This window comes from Gossypium hirsutum, chromosome D12 (genome assembly GCF_007990345.1).
Source record: "Gossypium hirsutum isolate 1008001.06 chromosome D12, Gossypium_hirsutum_v2.1, whole genome shotgun sequence".
Classification (NCBI taxonomy): Eukaryota; Viridiplantae; Streptophyta; class Magnoliopsida; order Malvales; family Malvaceae; genus Gossypium; species Gossypium hirsutum.
Window position 1 is genome coordinate 53,619,398 of NC_053448.1, and position 23,113 is coordinate 53,642,510.

At 33.6% G+C, this 23,113-nt stretch overlaps 1 protein-coding gene, 1 long non-coding RNA gene and 1 pseudogene across 2 annotated transcripts; 1 reads left to right on the plus strand and 2 right to left on the minus strand.

The window, feature by feature from the left end:
• The first annotated feature begins 876 nt into the window (after window positions 1-876).
• On the plus strand, window positions 877-4,972 carry LOC107946555 (protein COBRA). The gene is made up of 6 exons (XM_016880944.2): window positions 877-1,311; window positions 2,339-2,418; window positions 2,851-3,307; window positions 3,646-3,805; window positions 3,893-4,167; window positions 4,306-4,972. The coding sequence occupies exons 1-6, from the start codon at window positions 1,209-1,211 to the stop codon at window positions 4,596-4,598; spliced, it is 1,368 nt and encodes a 455-aa protein (XP_016736433.1). The 5' UTR covers window positions 877-1,208; the 3' UTR covers window positions 4,599-4,972.
• On the minus strand, window positions 4,859-7,130 carry LOC107946556 (COBRA-like protein 4; annotated as a pseudogene).
• Window positions 7,131-14,989: 7,859 nt separating this feature from the next.
• On the minus strand, window positions 14,990-16,846 carry LOC107947618 (uncharacterized). The gene is made up of 3 exons (XR_001697197.2): window positions 16,761-16,846; window positions 16,208-16,288; window positions 14,990-15,245 (listed from the first exon to the last, which is right to left on the minus strand). It is a non-coding gene; the product is annotated as an uncharacterized lncRNA (long non-coding RNA).
• Between the last annotated feature and the right edge of the window lie 6,267 nt (window positions 16,847-23,113).

Genomic DNA, 23,113 nt, shown 5'->3' on the forward strand with positions numbered 1-23,113 from the left:
TAAATTATAATATATTTAATTATAATTATGTTTAAATATGATTAAATTATTTATTATTGATAATAATAATCTTATTAAAATTTAAATAACAATAACAATAATCATTTACCAAAACAAATTTATGCTAAGGGTATTCTAGTCATTTTAGTTTTTTCCATTATGCTATTACACCTCTATTCCATTCAACCAAACACAAGATTACTATTACGCCTCTATTCCATTACATTCAACCAAACAGTTGATTTGCTATTACACCTCTAATCCATTACACCTCTAATCCATTACACCTCTATTCCATTACGCCTCTAATCCAATACAGCGAACCAAACGTGCTCTAAAAGTAATAGTTATTGGTGAGTCCAGATTCTAATAGAAAATTAAAAACTCGTGTCGGCAAAGCCAAAATATCTTGTATTAAAATGAGACACATTGTCCATGACATAATTTCTACCTAATTGCAAAATTATATGCCATAGTGGTCCACATTTTGGTGTAAAATGATTAGAAATAATTGGCACAAAAATTAATATTAAATAAATAATAAGAAAATTAGGAATAAATAGCTAAGGTTTGGTGGTTGGGTGCTGGGGCCATTCAACAATACAAATTCTAATTGGAGAAAAACGAAACAAAGAACACCCAGAAACGTCTCCTTTAGTCCTTTTGGCTTTTACTACTTAGCAAGTCATTTTGAATTCTGTGCACCGACAGTACCTGCATTTACCATTAACCCCAACCCCATGATAATATATAATAATTATTTTAAATGCAATTAATAATCTAATTTTTCGTTTTCTTTTATGAGTTTATGTCCCACTTGCTTTTATTCCCATTTCCATATTTAAATGTTCAGCCGTTCCATTCCAATGTTGCCCCCCCTATTTTGTATCGTGACAATTACACAATGGAGGTTAAGAGAGTAAATTACATTATTTAATAATTGAAGTAAAGAAAGGGGCAGGATGGTGATTTGAGTGTGTGCATGTGGTTAACGAACGAGTAATAACCGACAGCTTGCACCCATATGGATGGAGCATGTACCTCTCTGTCTCAGACTCTGTACTAAATTGCTTTTATAAGCTTCACTTGCAACTCAACAGCTGACCTCTCTCTTCTCCATTTGATGTGAGAAGGATCTTTCTTTCTTTATTCTGCACATCTTAACCTTAACCACATCATAAGATAGAGATCTCTTAAACGATCGAGTTATGGAGACTGTCTTTTCAGCAGCAAGTAGATCCATTTCCAAGCTCATTAGCTTCACCGCTTTGCTTCTTTTCTTGTTTTCCTGCTCTACTTTCACTTCTACTGGTAAGTTTCCACTTCTACTTCAATCTGGTTCTTTATTTACTTCAAGATAGTTGGAGCTTGAATGTTTTTTCATTGTTTTAGTTTTGGAATCTGACTTTTGTTGATATAAAAAGGCAAATTGGGTTGCTGAGATTAGTTTCAAAACTTGATTTTCTTGTTTCTTTATACAATGTGTTTATTGGATTTGGAAACCTTAATTCAATTATATCTCATTTTGGCTTTTGTTCTAAATTTAAAACCTTCTTCCTCAGTGAATGGATAAGCTACTTTTTTTTCTTTCCTTTTAATCAGTTTGGTATTTGTTTAATTTCCCAAAGAGGAAAATCTAGGCATACTGACTGAAAGATCGTTTTTTTTAAACATTTACCGTCCTCATTCTTGCTAAAATAGCTTGCTCAATTTGGGTTTTTTTTTTTTAGTAACGAAGAGAGGAAAGAAAGGACTAAAACAGATGTGAACACAAGATTTATGTGGTTTTACCAACTGAATAAGAGAAAAAAGTCTACTTAGGATTGGAGATCTGTGAGGTGTGATAAAATTTTACGCTGTTTTTTTTTTCGGAACATAGAGATGACCAAAGTTGACCCAACAAAGATTTTGAGATTTAGTATCATAATGCAAGATATAATTATTGAAGCTTAAAATTGAAGTCTCCATCATTAAAATCATAACTCTAATACACACACAAAAAAGAAGGATGCCATCTATTTCTTTTATGGTGTACCAATGGAACCATGGAACTGCTTAACATCTATGCCATTAGCCTATCTTAGCATTTCAGAATCTAACTTCTCATTTGGATCCTATATGTGTCCAGAAATTGCGACAAGTACTAAGTACTAAGTAGTGCTAGACAGGCTGAAAGGGCAAACTGCTATTGATTTGCAAACTTCATCTTTCTCGTGTTCATTTTGGATTTGTGATCCAGTTCCAGACCTAAATTATCAATGGTTTTTTGTTTGAAATTCAATGCCTTAAGTGTCTTGTAAATTAAAGTTTTGAGATCTTTTCTTGGTTGTTTCTGCAGAAGCTTATGATGCGCTTGATCCAACTGGCAATATCACTATCAAATGGGACGTAATAAGTTGGACCCCAGATGGCTATGTTGTAAGTTTTACCGAGGGTCCATTTTCTTTTACATACAAAAGACAAATGACTTCAACATTGAAAGGAGCATCTACTTTCTACCAGAAGTTTAAAGATCAAAGCATTCTTTTTACTTTTTCTCTGTTTGCTCTAATTTAAAGTTCTTCAAAAGACATCACTTATACATACATATTTACTTGCGTCTTGTAGACAACTGCCTTTTAAAGTATGGAACAATTGATGCCATGTCGCTGTTTCTTGTTTTCCCTTTTCTTTTGGAAGCACACTAAAAGTATATACTCTTATTCAACACTTATAGAACTTATAACACTTAGGCTGAAATTTTACCAATTCAGCATTGCAGTTCCATTATTTTTCATTTTGAAGTTAAAAAGGTGTTATTTTGCTTCATATGATTTATAATATTATTTATCCTCCTTGTGAATTTGGCAGGCTGTTGTTACAATGTACAATTTCCAACAGTATCGCCATATTCAGGCACCTGGTTGGACATTGGGGTGGACATGGGCCAAAAAGGAAGTAATCTGGAGCATGATGGGAAGCCAAACCACGGAACAAGGGGATTGTTCAAAATACAAAGGAAACGTCCCTCATTGCTGTAAAAAGGATCCCACAGTTGTGGATTTATTGCCTGGAACTCCTTATAACCAGCAGATTGCAAATTGCTGCAAAGGCGGTGTATTAAATTCATGGGTTCAAGACCCAGCCAATGCAGCAAGCTCATTTCAGGTTAGTGTGGGCGCTGCAGGAACAACGAACAAAACTGTGAGAGTGCCTAGAAACTTTACCCTGAAAGCACCAGGTCCAGGATATACTTGTGGGCCTGCCAAGATTGTGAAACCCACTAAATTCATAACGGCTGATAAAAGGAGAATAACTCAAGCTATGAGTAAGTTACTTGCTAAGCTCATGTTCTGCTCTTGTAGTAATCAAGTCAGATATGTCCCCTTTTTGGCATGTTTTATAGATTTTTCATTGAGCAACACGTTACTGACTCTCATTTCAGTAATATCTACAAGCTTACATACGTGCTTCACTTGTATATCTGCTGTGAGACAATTTTAAAACTTATATGATGTTATGTTCTCAATATGAATGTACATAAAAAAGAATCGAACTAAAGTACTAAAGCTTGATAATTAAGTGAGATAAGATATTTTTTGTTAGTAATAAGTCAGCATGAAGGAATGAGAATTTAAGTCTCATCTTATCTGCGAATAATTGCAGTGACATGGAATGTTACATGCACATATTCCCAATTTCTGGCTCAAAAGACTCCTACATGTTGCGTCTCGCTCTCTTCCTTCTATAATAACACTATCGTGAATTGCCCGACATGTGCTTGTGGCTGTCAGAATAACTCAACTGAATCTGGGAGTTGTGTAAGGTAAGTTTCTCAATTTTCTGTCCTTCCTCTGGTTGTCCTTTTACATTTAGCAGTCGTATTTATTTTCTTGTTGATGACACTTTCCAGCGAAAGGTCTTCACATTTAGCTTCAGCTGTTCCGGGCAAATCTACCAATGCACCACCTCTGCTTCAGTGTACGAGCCATATGTGTCCAGTTCGAATTCACTGGCATGTTAAGCTCAACTACAAGGAATACTGGCGTGTGAAGATCACAATCACCAATTTCAATTACGCATTGAACTACAGTCAGTGGAATCTAGTTGTGCAACACCCCAACTTTGACAATCTTACACAACTTTTCAGCTTCAATTACAAACCATTAACTCCTTATGCTGGCTTAAGTAAGTCTATGTTTGCCATTAATTATTTCTTTGCAGTAGCTGCATTTTGTTTTCCAGAATCTGTGCATTGTTTCAGTTATATGCTAATATATGCTTTTCGACCATGAACTGAAACTATAATAAACTTTTCTTTTGCAGATGATACTGCCATGTTATGGGGACTTAAGTTTTATAATGATTTCCTCAACGAAGCCGGTCCTCTTGGGAATGTGCAGTCAGAACTATTATTCAGAAAAGATGCATCAACTTTTACTTTTGAAAAGGGATGGGCTTTTCCACGGAGAATATATTTCAATGGTGATAACTGTGTCATGCCACCTCCCGATGCCTACCCTTGGTTGCCGAATACTGGTTTGAAGCCAGTTATCTCTCTGTTTCAGCCAGTCATGACGATCTTGGCATCATGTGTTTTCTTATGGGCTAATATGTGATGAATGCTGTCTGCGGAAACCGCTAAAACTATTTGTTCGACATCCTGCAATTTGCATCTGGTTTCATATTATCACACTGAAGCTTTTGGTGATCGATTCAATGGTGTTGGAATAGTTTGGTGCGGCAATGTAACACGCTAAAGAGTGGATCAAGGTGCACAATCTCTGGTCCCTATAGCATGTGGTGTATTATTTATATGTTGGGGTTTGTAATTTACACCATTTCCTTTTGGAGTTAACTGCTTTGTTGTATGTTTCATTCACATCATACACATGATCGATTTATTTGTAGAATATCCTTGAACAAGTTTATAGCATTGTATTCAGGAACATCTCTGAGAAATTATAGTGATATATTGTTTGTTTTGTTCCAATTGAGACATGCACCATGATGCATTGATGCAGCTCAAAAGCAATTGTATTTAGTTCACATTTTTTTCCAACTACTATAACAAATTTCCATCCGGACTTGATCTGTAAGCTTCTAGAAATCATCCCAACAAAGCTCTATGGTAAACAAACCACTCTTCTTTATGTGTTGTAATAGTTTCTTAGAATCTTCTTCTCTGCATGCGATCTCTAAAGGGTCAAAATAAACATAAGGAGTGATAACATCATTGCCGGTACTGCAATCGAATTTATTTTGGCAGAGTTTGGTAGAAAAGGGTAGGTATCTTGAGGTGGCAGCAAGCATTCATCGCCGTTAAAGTAGACTTTCCGAGGAAATGCCCACCCCTGCTTGAAGGTAAATGTATCCTTGTTTTTCCCAAGGAGCACCTCTGACTGAACATTTCCTTGAGGCCTGCTTCCATTAATAGGTCATTGTAGAATTTCATGCCATAAAACATGCCTGTATCGTCTGCATCAATCAAGGTGTTAATGAGTCTGGGTTTCGATAATGCTTTGCCAGGTTAGTTCTGCAAGAGTTTCATTAAAGAGAAATGAGTTTCAGGCACTCACTCATGGATTCATAGGGCACCAGAGGCTTGTAATCGAAACTGAAGACTTGGGTGACGGAATTGAGATTCGGATGCTGTGCAACAAGTGTCCACTGTGTGTAGTTCATGCGGTAATTAAAATTCATGATGGCGATCTTCACACGCCAGTAGTCCTTGTAGTTTAATTTAACATGCCAATGCACCCTAATAGGGCATATGATGTGTGCATTGCAGCAATGGTGCATTGTCTTTCCTTGGAGTGTTTATCCCTTTCCTATGTGCCTGCTTTGAATCACTCCTGCAAAATCGAGCTATAATGAGCTTTGAGCACCAGGAATGAAATTATCGTCCAGATTTATAATGTAAACACTTGAATATAGAGATCCAGCGAGAGGCTTACATAACACAGTTGTTTTTGTTCTGGCATCCGCAAGCACAAGTAGGGCAAGGTGTGATAGTCTCGTTATAAAAAGACGAGAACGAAACACAACAACTCGGGTTCCTTGAGGCGAGATATTGTGAATAAGTGCATGTCACATTCCATGTCACTGCATTACAATGGAAAACATTTAGACGACTGTGGAGAATTCGGTAGAGAGTTGCATTTGCAGGTGAAAAAATGCTTACTCAATGCCTGAGTTTTTCTCCTACGATCGGGTGTGAGGTAGACTGTGGAAGGCACGACTTTAGCAGGTCCGCAAGTGTAGCCTAGTCCTGGACCGAGCAAATTGAAATTTTTGGGAAGTTTAACCGTCTTATTCGAAGTTCCTGCAAGTCCGACACTCACTTGAAAGGCTGAGACGGAACCTGTAGGATCTTGTCCCCAAGCAGACATGACGCCGGCCTTACAACAATTGGAGAACTGCTGGTTGTAAGGAACTCCAGGGAGCAAATCAACCACTATAGGATTTTTCTTACAACAGTGAGGTACATTTCCTTTGAACTTGGAACAGTCTACTTGCTCAGTAGTTTGAGCCCCTACCATGGACCATATCACTTCTTTCTTAGCCCATTGCCACCCTAGGGTCCATCCAGGGTTCATGATGCTACGATACATTTGGAAGTTGCTCATCGTCACCGCAGCCTGTTAGAACACAAAGATCAATATAGACCATGATCAAGGCCTCTCCCTTCAGCCTAGTAGCATAAACACAAAGATCGATACTCCTATTTGAAACTAGCAGCATAATCACTCAAAACCAAGTTAGATAGGCGAGAAGCAAGTCTTCTTCCACAATTTGTTACTAAAAATCAATATAAAGAAAATCACAAGCTGACATGTTAAAGAAACCCACCACATAGCCATCTGCTGTCCAAGAGACAATATCCCATTTTATTGTTATATTTCCAGTTGGATCCAATGGATCAAATGCATCTAAAAACATCAAATAAAAATTAGAAATCAGTGGTAACAAAAATAGATCAAACATGAAGTTTTGTTTTTTGTAGCAGGAACTTTACCAGCATTAGGAAGCATTAGAAGAAACACAACGACCAGAATACATATGGACTTCATTCCTGGAAATAAGCAGCATTTCCGACACCCATAATAACGTGTTTGGGTAGATTGATTGAATCTCATTTCTTCGATTGAAGTCTCCAAAACTTCAGAGCAAAGAACTCAAAGGAGAGAGTGGTTTGTAAGTTGTGTATGTATTACTGCATTGTGTTAAATAAAGGTAAGGGAAAAAGTCTAATAATATTGGCAATGAATGAAGCTTGGAAAATGTCTTACCAACTGGTTGTTAACATTTCATGGGATATTTAAGTTTTAATTTGAAACACGAACACACAGAAAAGGTATAGTTGTCTGTATTTTGAAGCAAAACTTTAAGCAAGGAATGATAGCAAAGCTGACTGGAAATTTTGAGAGTTAAGGAGCAGCAGAAGTGTTCAAAGATTATTCAAGCTTTCAGTGCATTGCTGCTATGCCAAGAATCTGGATATTTCCCTGTCGTACCCTATTCCTTTTAAAGATCCATCTTCATTCCCTTTTCTTACTATCCTTGGCTTAAAATCAAATTTCCATTAAAAAGTCATAACGAAAAAACCAGTAGTAATACAAATATGACAGTAAGATAACACGTCAAAAATTTTATAAAAATTTATGTAACATTTTAAAAATGATTTATGACAAAAAAAAAAGGTAACAGGAAACTGTAGGGTTTGAAAGGATTGGATTTGGCGTCAAGAGGCTGGGGGAGCAAGGCAAATTAAAGATACAAGGTAGTGAATCTGATATCTCAGCTCATTTTCAGAGAAAACAAAATTAAAGATATAAGTTAGTGAATCTGATATCTCAGCTCATTTTTACAGAAAACAAAATTAAAGATATAAGGTAGCTCTCTTGTACGTTATATCCATTATTATTTCTTCCGAATAACCTTTTCACTATATCTATGTAGGGAACCATAATCTGAATGCTCTTACATTATGGGTTGGATTGAGTTGAGGCTTCCTAAAATTAGACACCTTCATGCTCTTTGCAACAAGTCATGGCAAGTTATAGTTTCACATATAAGTCGTGATCGGAATAGTTGCGCGGACTGTATGGCACGTATCCAGCGGAATTGACCATATTTTAGGCCCCTCCAGTGGCTGTTCCCGGGTGTCTACTACAAGACTATGCTGGTGCTGTAGATGAGTTATAAATAAATTTATGTTAGCAACTGCTGGGAGAAATTATTGTTCCACTTTCTAACTTTGCTCAATCAACTTAAATCCAACCAGACTTGTTTAACAGGGATCGGGTTACTTTTCGGTCGGATATAGCCCAAGTGTCTGGGCCCTTATAAGGAGGCAAAACCCTTCAACTTGAAGGGTTGCATGGTTCCTACACTGCTGGACATTTCCTTGAAATAACCAGCTTCTTCGAATAGTCGCTTATTGGCCTTGGCCACCCACAAATAGCAGGAAATAATAATAAAACCCTTGTATAATGTATATATATTGATAATGTGAGTTCGCTTCAAATATATTCTGGTTCAAATACTATCATGCGTGAGTTCTCTAACCTAATTGTTCATTGTTATGGTTTTTTCTTTTTGTACAAAAAGGAACAAATTAGGTAGATAACCGTAAGCATCAGTTTTCAAAAGAGGGGAAAGACTTTCTTTACATTAAACATGCACTTAAGTGACATTCTTTTCCAACCTTGATGGGAGAGCCTTACAATCAGAAATAAAAGTTGAAAGTAAAAAATTAGCAAAGGAAGGCTTGCGTATCATCAATTTCAAGATGACACAAATGCTAACTCTGCCACTAGTATATGGTATATGATACGAGCTAAGGAGGTGACACTCAAAGGGTTGTTTTTCCTAGTGGTCCAATCACTCGAAGCAAGGCACGACAATTAAAATCAAAGATGAATGCTTTTGTCCAAGACTTTGTTGCTGCAAATTTAATTCATCATGTTCATGACATTGACAAATACGGGAATGCAATTCACTGGACCAATCTTGGAATAGTGAAAGCCCATAAATTGGTGGATTAATCTTTTATGTATCTTATTATTATTATTATTTACTTGATTCTCATTGGTTGGGACACATCATTTATGAGTTAAGTAATTTTATTGGTTAGGTTATTATTTATTTATTTTCTTAGATAATTTTAAAGAATTTTATTAGGATTCAATTACTCTTTAAAGAGTTTTTATTCAATTACTCTTATAATTTGCCTATAAATAGGCTTGTTTTCTACACATTGAAGGATATAAAAAGAGAGAGTATTTGTTTTCTTCCAAATTTGTGTGGCAAATTTTTGAGAGTAGAGTGATTCTTCTCTTGCTATTTAGTTTGGAGTTTGTTACTTTCGAGGGTATTTCGGAGTTACAAATATTCAAATTTCTTTCCCGTTCATCGGTGTTTCTAGAGGTTCTTCTTCTAGGGGTTTCGTAGGGAGCCGCTCAATTATTGACGTTTTTGGTTGCAAGTTAACCAAGGGTTTCATAGGGCAAATCTATCCTTTTATTATTATTATTATTATTTAACTAATTTTATTTATTCTCGTTTTTATTTCTAATTTGTGTTTCTCTTGTGTCTAGATTCGGGGTTCCGCATCAGTTGGTATCAGTTTTAGGCCATTTGGTGTTATTTTTTAAGCTAAAATCAAATCTGAAACGAGTCAAAATACCAAAAACACTTTTCATCGGTTTTGTCGATTCTATTTTTTTTGAAGTTTGTGTTTATTCTCCTCTTATTCTTTAAAAAAAACAGCAAAAAAAAAGAAGAAGCAAAAAAGCGCAAAAAAAACTGCAAAAAAAAAGTTGCCTACCTTTCATACGTAGGTTTTTTCTTTTCCTATTATTGTTATTATTTTTTATTTTTCCCAAAATTGAATTTCTTTTCCTTCATCTTTTCTTAACTCAAGTATAATTAAAGCTTCAATTTTTTTTGAAAATCTTAAGACACCAAACGTTTCTGATTTTTTTTTTTAAATTGGGTAGAGTTTTCTTAAGTTTTCTTCTTATTAAAGCTTTTCTTTGACTTTAGAGTTAGGGATCGTTGCAGGTCTACGTTTTTTGTTTCTCTTACGCTTTCTAACACTTTGTTTCTTCTTGTGTTAGCAGATATTAAAGGCACGCACAATTCCTTCATCCGTGTAGCCTCCATTACAAATTGCCTCATCAAGTTTATTGGCCTCTTAAAGCAATTAGGATCTTCATTGTTTCTTTGAAGTTTGCACCTCCGTTATTTGATCTTGATTAGTAACCCTCTCCTAACATATTTACAAGTTTTGAATCATTCAGAGAGTTATTCTTTTGAGAGCTAACGAGTGAGGTTATTATTATTTTTTCTTTCTTGTTCCTGTTTGTGTGATTTTTCACAGATACCATGCCGATCACTAGATCCCAAACTAGTAAAAATGAAGAGGATGAGCAAAAAAGAGAGAACGATCCTTTGGTCGAGTTGTTACAAAAAGAGATGAAAAAGTTGCAAACTCAATTCGAACATAGCATGACCTAGATATTACAAGAGCAAAGGGAGTATCTTGATACAAAACTTACAACTCAAGAGAGATACATTGCCGATAATTACAAGAAGTTGAACGAAGCCTTTATAAGCTGATCAAATTCGTGAGATCGAACTTTTAAACGAAGGGAGAACCATGTTTTTTATGATGACTTTGAGTCTGAGCATGTACCTAGAGAAAGATTGGAGCGAAACAATGACACCCCCAAACCAAAATTTCCTTCTTTTTTAGGGAAGAATGATCCTGATGCTTACCTTGATTGGTAGGAAAAGATGGAAGCAGTCTTTGCTTGTTACAATTACTCTGATGAGAAAAAAGGTAACATACGCTGTCGCTGAGTTCATTAATTATGCACTAACATGGTGGAATCAATTATGTAAAAGCAGGATTCTTTATAGAGAGCAACCTGTTACTACTTGGGTTGAAATGAAGCGCATCTTGCGAAAACGGTTTGTTCCACCATACTATTATCGAGAACTCCATTAAAGACTCCAACATCTTGTTCAAGGAGATAGATCTGTGGGTGACTACTACAAAGAGATGGAGACTATTCAGATTAGAGCTAATCTTGTTGAAGAGGCTGAGGTGACTATGGCTAGATTCCTTGCCGGCCTAAAGCCTGAGATTGCAAATCGAGTTGAGTTACAACACTACATGGATGTTGAAGAGATGCTTCAAACCGCACTCACCATTGAAAAGCAATTACGAAAGAAAGGGACACCGAGGGGTGCTAGTTCAGTTTCTAATCCTGCTTGGAGAGAAAATTGGCAAAAACAAGATGATAGATTGTGGAATGGGAGAGATGCACGGTTCAAGCCAAATGAGCCTAGAACTTACTCCAAAGATAGAGGTATGCCTAATTCATTTAAAGGTTCTACTTCTACTAATCGAGCTCCATCTTCTTCTTCTACTTCTCCTAGTGCCATTAAGCAGCCAAAAGATATTACCTGCTTCAAATGCCAAGGAAGGGGTCACTATGCTCGAGAATGCCCTAATAAAAAGTCATTGGTGATTCGAGAAGATGGCGAGGTTGATTTTGAGTCCGATAACGAAGATGAGATGCCTCCTTTGGAAGATGCTGATGATGTGCATACTCATGATGAGTATGAAGAATACTTAGAGTATGGTGAGAAAGCACTTGTTGTTCGAAGGGCTTTAAATGTTTAGTTTAAAGAGGAAATGCGCGAACAAAGAGATAACATTTTCCACACGAGATGTTTGATTGGTGGACAACCTAGTTCATTGATCATCGATAGTGGAAGTTGCACCAATGTGGTAAGTTCTTCCCTTGTTGAGAAACTTGGCCTACCTTGTGTGAAGCATCCAAGGCCATACCGCTTGCAATGGCTGAATGATAGTGGGGAGGTAAAAGTATCTAAACAATGCTTAGTTTCATTTTCCATTGGTAGATACTCTGATAAAGTTTTGTGTGATGTTGTTCCAATGCAAGCTGGACACATATTACTTGGACGGCCATGGCAGTTTGATCGACGAGTAAATCATGATGGTTTCCTTAACCAATATACCTTTGTATTCCTTGGAAAGAAGTTTACTTTGGCTCCACTTCCTCCTCAAGAAGTCTACAATGATCAACTCAAACTTGCTAGTGAGATGGGTAAGGGAAGTGAGGTCAAATCATTGCAAAAGGCTGAGAGTAAAGAGACCCTTAGTGTTAAAAGCCAACTTAAAGGCCCAACATTGGTGAGTGATTGCACACACAAGTCACGAGATGAGAGAGTGAGTTTATTCGCTAGGTTTCGAGATATCAAATTTGCTCTTTGTACAAAACAAACATTTGTAATTATTAGGTTTAGGGAAAACTTTGTTTTGACTAACCCTAATACACATTTGCCTAGTTGTTTTGTTGATCTTTTGCAAGATTTTGAGGATGTATTTCCTTCTGAAATGCCTAAGGGATTACCTCCTTTACGAGGGATTGAACATCAAATTGGCTTTGTGCCTGGGTTGAGTATTCCAAATAGACCAGTCTATCGAAGCAATCCTGAAGAAATTAAGGAGTTGCAAAGGCAAGTTGAAGATCTCTTAGAGAAAGGGTTGATTCGTGAGAGTCTAAGTCCTTGTGCGGTTCCTGTACTTCTCGTCCCAAAAAAAGATGGTTCTTGGAGAATGTATGTTGATTGTCGTGCTGTCAACAAGATTACGGTAAAGTATCGATATCTAATTCCTCGATTGGATGATATGTTGGATGAGCTTAATGGTGCATGCATTTTTTCTAAAATTGACTTAAAAAGTGGTTACCATCAAATAAGAATGAAACAAGGTGATGAATGGAAAACTGCTTTTAAGACTAAGTATGGCCTGTATGAGTGGTTAGTCATGCCATTTGGCTTAACTAATGCTCCTAACACATTCATAAGATTAATGAACCACGTACTTAGACCTTTTTTAGGGAAATTTGTCGTTGTGTATTTTGATGACATACTGATTTATAGCAAAACTTTGAATGATCATGTTGGGCATGTTAAATTAGTACTGGATGTGTTAAGGCATGAGCGACTCTTTGCTAATCTTGAAAAATGCACCTTTTGTATGGATAAACTTGTTTTTTTGGGTTTTGTGATAAGTTTTACAGGAATCCATGTGGATGATGAGAAGGTAAAGGCAATTAAAGAATGGCCTATCCCTAAAACTGTTTCTGAGGTAAGGTCTTTCCTTGGGTTAGCCGGTTTCTACCGCAGGTTTGTTCGTAACTTTTCCACAATTGCTTCGCCTTTGACTGCACTTATTAAAAAGAATGTATCTTTTCATTGGACAGATAAGTAAGAATTAGCATTTAATGCACTTAAAGATAAATTGTGTATTGCTCCTATTCTTGTTTTACCTAATTTTGAAAAGACCTTTGAGATTGAATGTGATGCTTCTGGTGTAGGTATAGGTGTCGTCCTTATGCAAGATAATAAACCACTAGCCTACTTTAGTGAGAAACTTGGTGGAGCACATTTGAACTATTCGACCTATGATAAAAAGTTGTATGCCTTGGTAAGGGCATTAGAAGTTTGGCAACATTACCTTTTACCAATGGAGTTTGTGATTCACACAGACCATGAATCACTTAAGCACTTAAAGGGACAAGGTAAGTTGAATAAGCGACATGCGAGGTGGGTTGAATTCATTGAATCTTTTCCTTATGTTATAAGGTATAAGAAAGGTAAAGATAATATTGTGGCTGATGCTCTATCAAGGAGGTACACTTTACTTAGTACTTTGCATACTAAGTTATTAGGTTTTGAGTATCTCAAAGATTTATATGCGACTGATTCTGATTTTGCAAGCATTTATGACGCATGTGAACATGGTGCATTTCACAAATTTTATAAGCATGATGGCTATCTTTTTCGAAATAATAGACTATGCTTACCAAAGTGTTCAATACGAGAATTGTTGGTTCGAGAGGCTCATAGTGGTGTTCTTATGGGTCATTTTGGAGTCACTAAGACTTATGATGTTTTACATGAGCATTTTTATTGGCCTAACATGCGAAAACTTGTTGAGAAAATTTGCTCTACTTGCATTACTTGTAAACAAGCTAAATCCACTGTGATGCCTCATGGTCTATATACTCCTCTTCTTGCTCCTAGTTCACATTGGACTGACATTTCAATGGATTTTGTAATAGGTTTACCAAGGACAAAGCGTGGACGAGATAGCATCTTTGTGGTTGTGGATCGATTTTCTAAAATGGCTCATTTCATTCCATGCCATAAGACTGATGATGCAACCCATGTTGCCGATCTATTTTTCGGTGAAGTTGTGAGATTACATGAAATCCCAAGGACTATCATTTCCGATAGAGATGCAAAATTTCTTAGTCACTTTTGGAAGGTGTTATGGGGTAAGTTAGGTACTAAACTACTTTACTCTACTACATGCCACCCTCAAACTGATGGTCAAACCGAGGTGGTAAATCGAGTTTTGGGATCTTTGCTTAGAGCCATAATAGGTAAGAATGTTAAATCTTGGGAAGAATGGATACCCTATATTGAGTTTGCTTATAATCGTTCTGTTCATTCTTCCACAGGTTTTACTCCTTTTGAGATTGTATATGGCTTTAATCCACTTACTGTTTTAGATTTGCTTCCTTTACCTTTGAATGACATTGCTAATTTAGATGGTGAAAGGAAAGCTGATTTAGTGAAAGAGATCCATGAGAAGGCTCGTAAAGCCATTGAGAAAAAGAATGAGTCCTGTAACACCCCCTAACCCCCAAACCGTCACCGGAACAGGTTTATGAGGCATTACCGGACATATCACACAATTTACACATAATTTAAAAATAAACAACCAACATATTAAAGTAAATCATAATTCATATAAATTTTACTAATTGATTTCATTCATTCATTTTTTTTATTTTATAAAAATTTCGGCAGCATTTCGGCTTATTTTTACATTAAACCCCCTGCAAAATTTCAAATATAACCAACTCAATTCCAGTATTTCAACCAAGGCATTTATATATTCAAATATACCAAAATACCATTTATCAAAGTGCACCCAAAATGAACATAACACATAATGTTTCCATTCTAAACTAAACATTTCCAACTCAAGCCATATCACATAGCTTGATCACACCCCAAAATTCATACCAAAAAAATTAACTATACATGCCATATTTACATTAATTACAAAAGGTCTAAAAGTACCGAAAATTGCTTGGATAGTGTGATAGCAAATCTCCGACCTAGTCCAAAATCGAGCTAGCTTCCGAAGTCTATAGAACATAAGAAAATAAATGAAGTAAGCATTAAGCTTAGTAAGCCGTATAATATAGAATTAAACTTGCCAATTTAACATTTAAGCATTTTAAACAATCAAATTCAACTCATTTGTCCACATAGTCTATTAACACCACCATCCACGAGTTAGTCATATAGCTAAATATATCATGTTGTCCATATAATTCATATATTCATAAAACAAATAATTCATGTAAATCATATAGCATTTATATCAATTCCATCCTAATCGTGTAACCTGTAATTCATCCAAATAATTATATAACTTTTTCATATGATCAGTAACAGTAATTATGCCCGTTGAACCTATTAGAACATCGAGGGATACACGGGTGATACACTATAAGTGTATTTATCAGAAATTCGTCAATTCATTGTCATTTTCGCTCTTTCGAGCCATGATCGGTAAGCTCATTCCGAGCTGATAAACGGTAAGCTCTATCGAGCTGAAACGGTAAGGTCCGTAGAGCTGAAACGGTAAGCTCATACAAGCTGTGGTGAGTCCGCAACAAATGTAGGAGCTCGACCAAACGGTAACCCTAGTGGAAAGTCACTCGTATCCGACGATTTTCTAAAGTTCAAACGGGCTCAGTATTATCCAATTTCATCAATTAAGAAATGAAAAATCAATAGCTCAATTCCTCAATTCATATGCGTATTTATATATTTAATATAATTAAATACATACATTTAAATACTCAAAATTTAATATTCAATGCCTATTATTGTACCAAATCTATATAATGTATATAGTATTTGTAACATTTCATTTGCATAAATAGTATTTGTAACATTTCATTTGCATTCATGTAAACAGTAATATAATAGCATATCGGTAATTTAAAATTCAAGTGGATCATTCATTCAACTTACATACATTCATTTTTTTTGACAATTACAAATATTTAATAATTCAATTCTAGCTACACGAACTTACCTCGTATTTGCTCGAATACTTTCGTCTACCCGTCTAACTTTTTTTTCCCCCGATCAAGTTCCAGTATTTGTTTATCTTGATCTATATAAATTCAAATTTAACTCATTTATTCACCAAATCAATCAATTCAATCCATATAAATATATTTTGGCATTGTTACAAAATAGCCTTCATATTTTCGCATTTTGACACTTTAGTTCCTAATTCACAAATACACAAAATATACGAAATTTCTTTATACGAATTCTTAACCGAATAATATATATCTTCTAATCAGCCCATATTTTCATTTATTTCACATTTCTAACATAATATTTCTATTTTTTTTATTAAATCCCTAAAGCTCATTTTTGTCAAAATTTATTTTATAAAACTTGTATATGTTTCAACACCCATCAATAATCTAGCATAATACTTCAAAATATACCAGTATTCAACAATGGCACATTTCAAAATCATCAAAATTTTCAGAAATTAAGGTACGGGCTAGCTAGAATACAAAACAACGATCTCAAAAACGTAAAAATCATCAAAAACCGAGCAAATAACATACCTTAATCAACAACCAAAAGTGCCGAACCCTACTTTGCTCATAAGCTTTCTTTCCTTTGTTAATTTGTCAGTATAGAAGAATGGATCATTGATTTTTCATGTTTTGTTTTACTATAAAAAAAAACTTATTAACATAATGACCATATTAACCTTAATAGTTAAAAATTACAAAACACTTAATGGCTGTCTATTTTTGACCATGCAATATTCTAATGATTAAATTACCACATAAGGACTCTATATAATAAAAGTCATAACAAATAGGTACCTTTACATATAACATTCAAATTTTGCATTTGACGCGATTAAATCCTTTTAATTAAATTAAGTATTTAAACGGTAAAATTTCTTAATGAAATTTTTATACTATAATTCCATCATGCTGTAAAACTTATTAAAATAATATAATAAATATTTTTACTCGGTTAAGTGGTCCTGAAACCACTGTTCCGATTAGACTCAAAAACGAGTTATTACAAGTCCAATGCACATCGAGCTAATAAAGGGCGAAAGCAAGTCTTATTTGAACCTGGAGATTGGGTATGGGTGCATATGAGGAAAGAACGATTTCCTTCTAAGAGAAAGAATAAACTTGATGCACGAGGAGATGGACCATTCCAAGTACTCGAGAAAATTAATGACAATGCTTATCGCATTGATCTTCCTGGTGAGTATAGTGTTAGTGCTACTTTCAATGTTTCTGATCTTTCTCCTTTTGAATTTGATTTAGGTTCAGATTCGAGGACGAATCTTCTTGAAGAGGGGGAGAATGATACGAGCCAAGGAGGTGACACTCAAGGGATTGTTTTTCCTAGTGGTCCAATCACTCGAAACAAGGCACGACAATTAAAACCAAAGATGAATGCTTTTGTCTAAGACTTTGTTGCTACAAATTTAATTCATCATGTTCGTGACATTGACAATACGGGAATGCAATTCACTGGACCAATCTTGGAATAGTGAAAGCCCATAAATTGGTGGATTAATCTTTTATGTATCTTATTATTATTTACTTAATTCTCATTGGTTGGGACACATCATTTATGAATTACGTAATTTTATTGGTTAGGTTATTATTTATTTATTTTCTTAGATAATTTTAAAGAGTTTTATTAGGATTCAATTACTCTTTAAAGAGTTTTTATTCAATTACTCTTGTAATTTGCCTATAAATAGGCTTGTTTTCTACACATTGAAGGATATAAAAAAAGAGAGTATTTGTTTTCTTCCAAATTTGTGTGAGGCAAATTTTTTAGAGTAGAGTGATTCTTCTCTTGCTATTTAGTTTGGAGTTTGTTACTTTCGAGGGTATTTCGGAGTTACAAATATTCAAATTTCTTTCCCGTTCATCGGTGTTTCTAGAGGTTCTTCTTCTAGGGGTTTCGTAGGGAGCCGCTCAATTATTGGCGTTTTTGATTGCAAGTTAACCAATGATTCCATAGGGCAAATCTATCCTTTTATTATTATTTAACTAATTTTATTTATTCTCGTTTTTATTTCTAATTTGTGTTTCTCTTGTGTTTAGATCCGAGATTCCGCATCAGTATACCTCGATAGTTAGGAATTTATAATCCATCTTTCATTCTCATCATGAATGATCACCCCAACATCTCTGTCTTGCGGAGCCATTAGAATTAAGTTTTGCCCACCCTCTTTTAGTGGCCTCTCTATGATCAGTGTGGGGATAGCAAATCTTGTAGTGTTGGCAGTGAGTGCATGAACAGATCCTGCTTGATGCAGCCCACGTTAGGGAGTGTGATCAAGCAATGCAATTTACCTTACCAAATGGGACATATTATTGTTGCCCCATTAATGTTAAAGTGGGTAGTGGAGTGTGATCATGCAACTAGACTAGTTAAATATGGGTTGACTTAATTTTCGGTCTGACATAATTCCCTCAATTACAGCAATTAGCAATTATTGGGTTGTATGGGTTCTTCTAATTACAGTGTTGGACCTTTCCTTCAAATAACAATCTTCCTTTTTATCAGTCGCTTATTGGGCTTGGTCAACCCCCACTTATGGAATGAGTTTCAACTCTTACAAGCATAATCATAATCATAAACCGTCAAAATCTCTCAAAACCCCACACAGTGATTTAAAAATGGGTAAAACCCAACTTAAATCTGAGTTTTTTTACCACAAAAAGGGATCTATGGATTTTGGGTGGGCACCCAAAAGCTTAATAAATCCTTGCTAACGAAAACTGGAATGATTAATAGCAGTGAAGAAAAGAGAGAGAATGAAACCCTAAAAATAAAACTTAGTTTTTCCATTTAAAATTGTTTTCTATTTCATGTTATACATTTCTTTAGAGTATATTGCATTGAAGGTTGAATATTAAAGTTTTTAAAATTATATATTTTAGTATTATTTTCATAAATATAATAATGATTAAGCAGAAAAATTCTGAAACAACCGACAGCCAATGATGACCCAGTCAACCAATTTTCCAGTTTCCATATACAGTGTTAAAAGATAGAGTTACAGGGCCAGTCATCCGGACAAGGAAAAAAAGGTGACCTCCCTCTGCCAATCCGCCACGTTTCCTTGGCTGGAACACTCAGGCACGTCACTGTACCGACCACGCTCGTCTCACACGTGCCAACTTTATTATTATAATTATCGATGATCAGTTTTTTACATGGGAGAAAAAGTAAAAAGGAGTTGGGAGAAAGTGAGAGGAAATAAAAGATAATATTTTTTATTTTTAAAATATCATTTTTATCCTTGATTTATTTTAATGATTTTTTTATTATATCTTAGTTTTTTTAATCAAATTAATAAACTATCAAAATTATATTTTATATTTTTGAATTATTAGGACTCTTTATTTTTTAAGTTTGTAAAAATTAATTTATATTTTTTTAACACTTGTAATTATTATTTTATGAAGAACATTAATTTTTGTAATTTATAATTTAATTTAATTATTATATATTATTTAAATAGGTTTTAATTGAAAATTTTTATTTAAACAAATTATTTACTTTACTTTTCACATCTTAACCAAATAAAAATGTTAAAATTACTTTCCTTTCCTTTCTTTTATTAAATTTAGCTATTTAAACAATAAATAAATAATTGTGATAAAAAAACAAAAATATTTCTTTATTTTTAATTATCTAAACATAGGACTAGTTTCCATTATAATAAAAAATTAAAATTTTAATAAAATGTTAGTAAATGAAATAATAAAAAAGATTAAACTTTGAAAAATTAATAAACAAGTATTTACAATTTTAAGTACAATTAAATTGACAATTAAAATATATCTAAATTAAAATAAATTTAGAGAAAAACCCAAATATAATTTACACAAGGGAAGATTAAAACCTAAAAACTCTGAGATCCCAACACCTCAATTTTACTATTAAAGCAAAGATTGAAAATAAATTAATAAAATCAAACTTTGCATTTAATAGTTAAATCATTATGTTGAATTTAAGTTTTTTTATTCTCTTAAATAAATAAGTTTTTAAGCTAATAAAATTTAAATATTATTTTTAATCTAAAAATTTGGTATTTAAATTTTAATTTTAATTTTAAACCTCAACCCTTCCTAATATTAATTTTATTAATGATATAAATTTCCAAAATCAACACAGTTCTATTGTTTTTTCTTTTATGAACAATCCTAAGTTTTTAAATGGGATAAAAATAAAGTTGTCATAATTTTAAAACTTGTCACGGGATTAAATTTAATCATTAAAATTTGGATTATACTTCTAAGTACATTGCCATTTCAAATAATAAAAGATTTTTCTATTTAGATTTTGAGACGAAAGAACATCCTTATTTATATTAAGATTACAATTAAATATGTCGAAATTTTTCGTGGGTTATCAAAACTATAAATAGTCTAGAATCCATAAATAATTGAAAAATTTTATGAAAAAAATTATGCTGATAAAAAACGGTAACAAAAAAGACAAAAAAAAGTTATCATTACATTATAAGAAAGAAATCCATTTGTTTAGTTCTTTAGTTCTTAAGGAGCACAAAAAAAAAGAATAAATGAGTTGAGAAAATAAGAGTAAAGAAAATTTATAAGATATTGTAATACCCCTAACTCAAATCTGTTGCCGGAACAGGGTTACGGAGCATTACCGGAATTTACAAATTAAATACGATAATTTCTCAACTTTTCAATTTTTTTTTAGAAGTAGGGGACACATGCCCGTGTCTCTGCTCATGTAAATGGAAATAGGCCATTATTAAACAAAATACCTATACATGCCACTATATCCAAAATCCAATCATTCGAACATACCGACATAACCAATGGATAGTGTGATATATCTCTGACAAGTTTTCAACTCAATCGAGCTTCCGATAATCTGTAAGATAAATAAAAACAAATACGTAAGCAATGAATGCTTAGTAGGATTTTAAATAATTCTAATACTCCATAATTTCTTTTGTCAAAAACAATATAATCAATAAACACACTTCCTTCAAATCGATATCAATAATAATCGATAATTCTTTCAATTCAAACACATAAGTCTCTTACCATTTCTTACTGAATCAAAGAATGGCTTACGGATATGAGTATATCATTCTTTTTGTGCCATAGTCCGACTATGGTCTTATCGACAATTTATCCTTTGTCACAGAATGATTGTACTCAATCCCGCGTTCAATCTAAACTGAGTATTAAATTCAATAATATATTTCCAATAACAATTCTGTAACACCCCTAACCCGTATCCGTCGCCGAATTAGGGTTACGAGGCATTACTGTACAAAACACAACTCAAAGCAGTCATAAAAAAAAACATTTGTATGCAATTCGTTTGGATATAGGTTTATATAAACTATTTCCAAATCAAAATATATGCATTGTATATAAATAAATATATAAATTTAAATATATATACATAAAAGTAAGCATAATTAAAAATTCTACTTAACCATTTAAAACAAAACATAATATTTCAATTCAACTAATCTATAAGAAAATAAGCCATATTCGTATGACTGTTAATTATATTTACAATACTTCAAAGTACAACTTTCAAAACATAATCTAGCCTATACATGCCATAAGTTTAAGTTTAAACATTTCAATACCGAGACAGTAGATAGAGTGATGAACTTGCTGACGATCCCCGAGCTTGAAGCTTGATCTTTAAGTCTATAAAACAGAAAGACATAAACAAACAAAGTAAGCTTTTATAGCTTAGTAAGTATATAGCATATCAAAAATATAAAATTTATTATGAAATTTTTGGTACTCTTAACGAGATCGCAAATACCATATACGTTAACATTTACACATAGTCAAATGCACACATAATTATTAAGACTTAAAACCGAATACATATACTCTATAAACATGAATCACCGAATGCATATATACATATGCTTAACAAATATTATAATCAAATATATACATGTATTTATCACATACATATATCCAAAGTCATATAGGTACTTACCAGGTACATATAATCGAATATATACAAATTTATCAATCACATTTCATATCCCATTATACAAGTATGTATATCAATTATAAACTTTTAACCTAACTCATATTTATGCATATAATAGAATGCATTCTTGTTCAACTTTTACTTATAAACAAATATATATATTCATAATTGCGCATAAGAATACTCATCAATTTCTTATACCAAATGCACAGATATAAATATATATATATACTTTTCAACTACACTTAACAGATATATAGATACATATACATATATATATCAACCACCAATGTCAGATATATGAACAACTTCTTCAAACACATAAATCTGAACAATTCACACAATTTAAACAAATTCACCGGCACTTAGCCTGCTAGGCTTAAAACCTGTTTCAATACACCGGCAATTAGCCTGCTAGACTTAAAGTCCGAAATATTTCACCGGCATCAAGCCTGCTAGACATAAAGTCTGAAATATTTTACTGGCATCAAACCTGCTAGACATAAAGTCTGAATTATTTCATTGGCAATAGATCTGATTGGTACTGAACTTTAACAAAAAAAATCTCAATTCCCAAAAATTGTATCTCATATTTGTATATAGAATCCACATAAAATTCAGTTCAATAATTTATAAACTATATCTTTAAATAACATAGATGTATAAAGTTCAAACATCAATTCCAGCTCAATAATTTAATTATACATCCAAACACATATATATATGCATTAACCTACTACTAATATCATATATTCGATCATCTTTTAATAATCCAACTAATAATTTCATACTTTCAATGCTATTCAAAAACTTTACATGAATATACATACATAATTGAACCTCTCATATATATATATACATATACATACATAATTCATTACAAGAATATATACTTGTATATTAGCATAACCGA

Coding starts and splice junctions, on each gene's coding strand:
- LOC107946555 (XM_016880944.2), top strand. CDS start 1,209: ATGGAGACTGTCTTTTCAGCAGCAAGTAGATCCATTTCCAAGCTCATT. Junction 2,419..2,850: donor GGACCCCAGATGGCTATGTT/GTAAGTTTTACC, acceptor TGAATTTGGCAG/GCTGTTGTTACAATGTACAA. Junction 3,806..3,892: donor GAATCTGGGAGTTGTGTAAG/GTAAGTTTCTCA, acceptor GACACTTTCCAG/CGAAAGGTCTTCACATTTAG.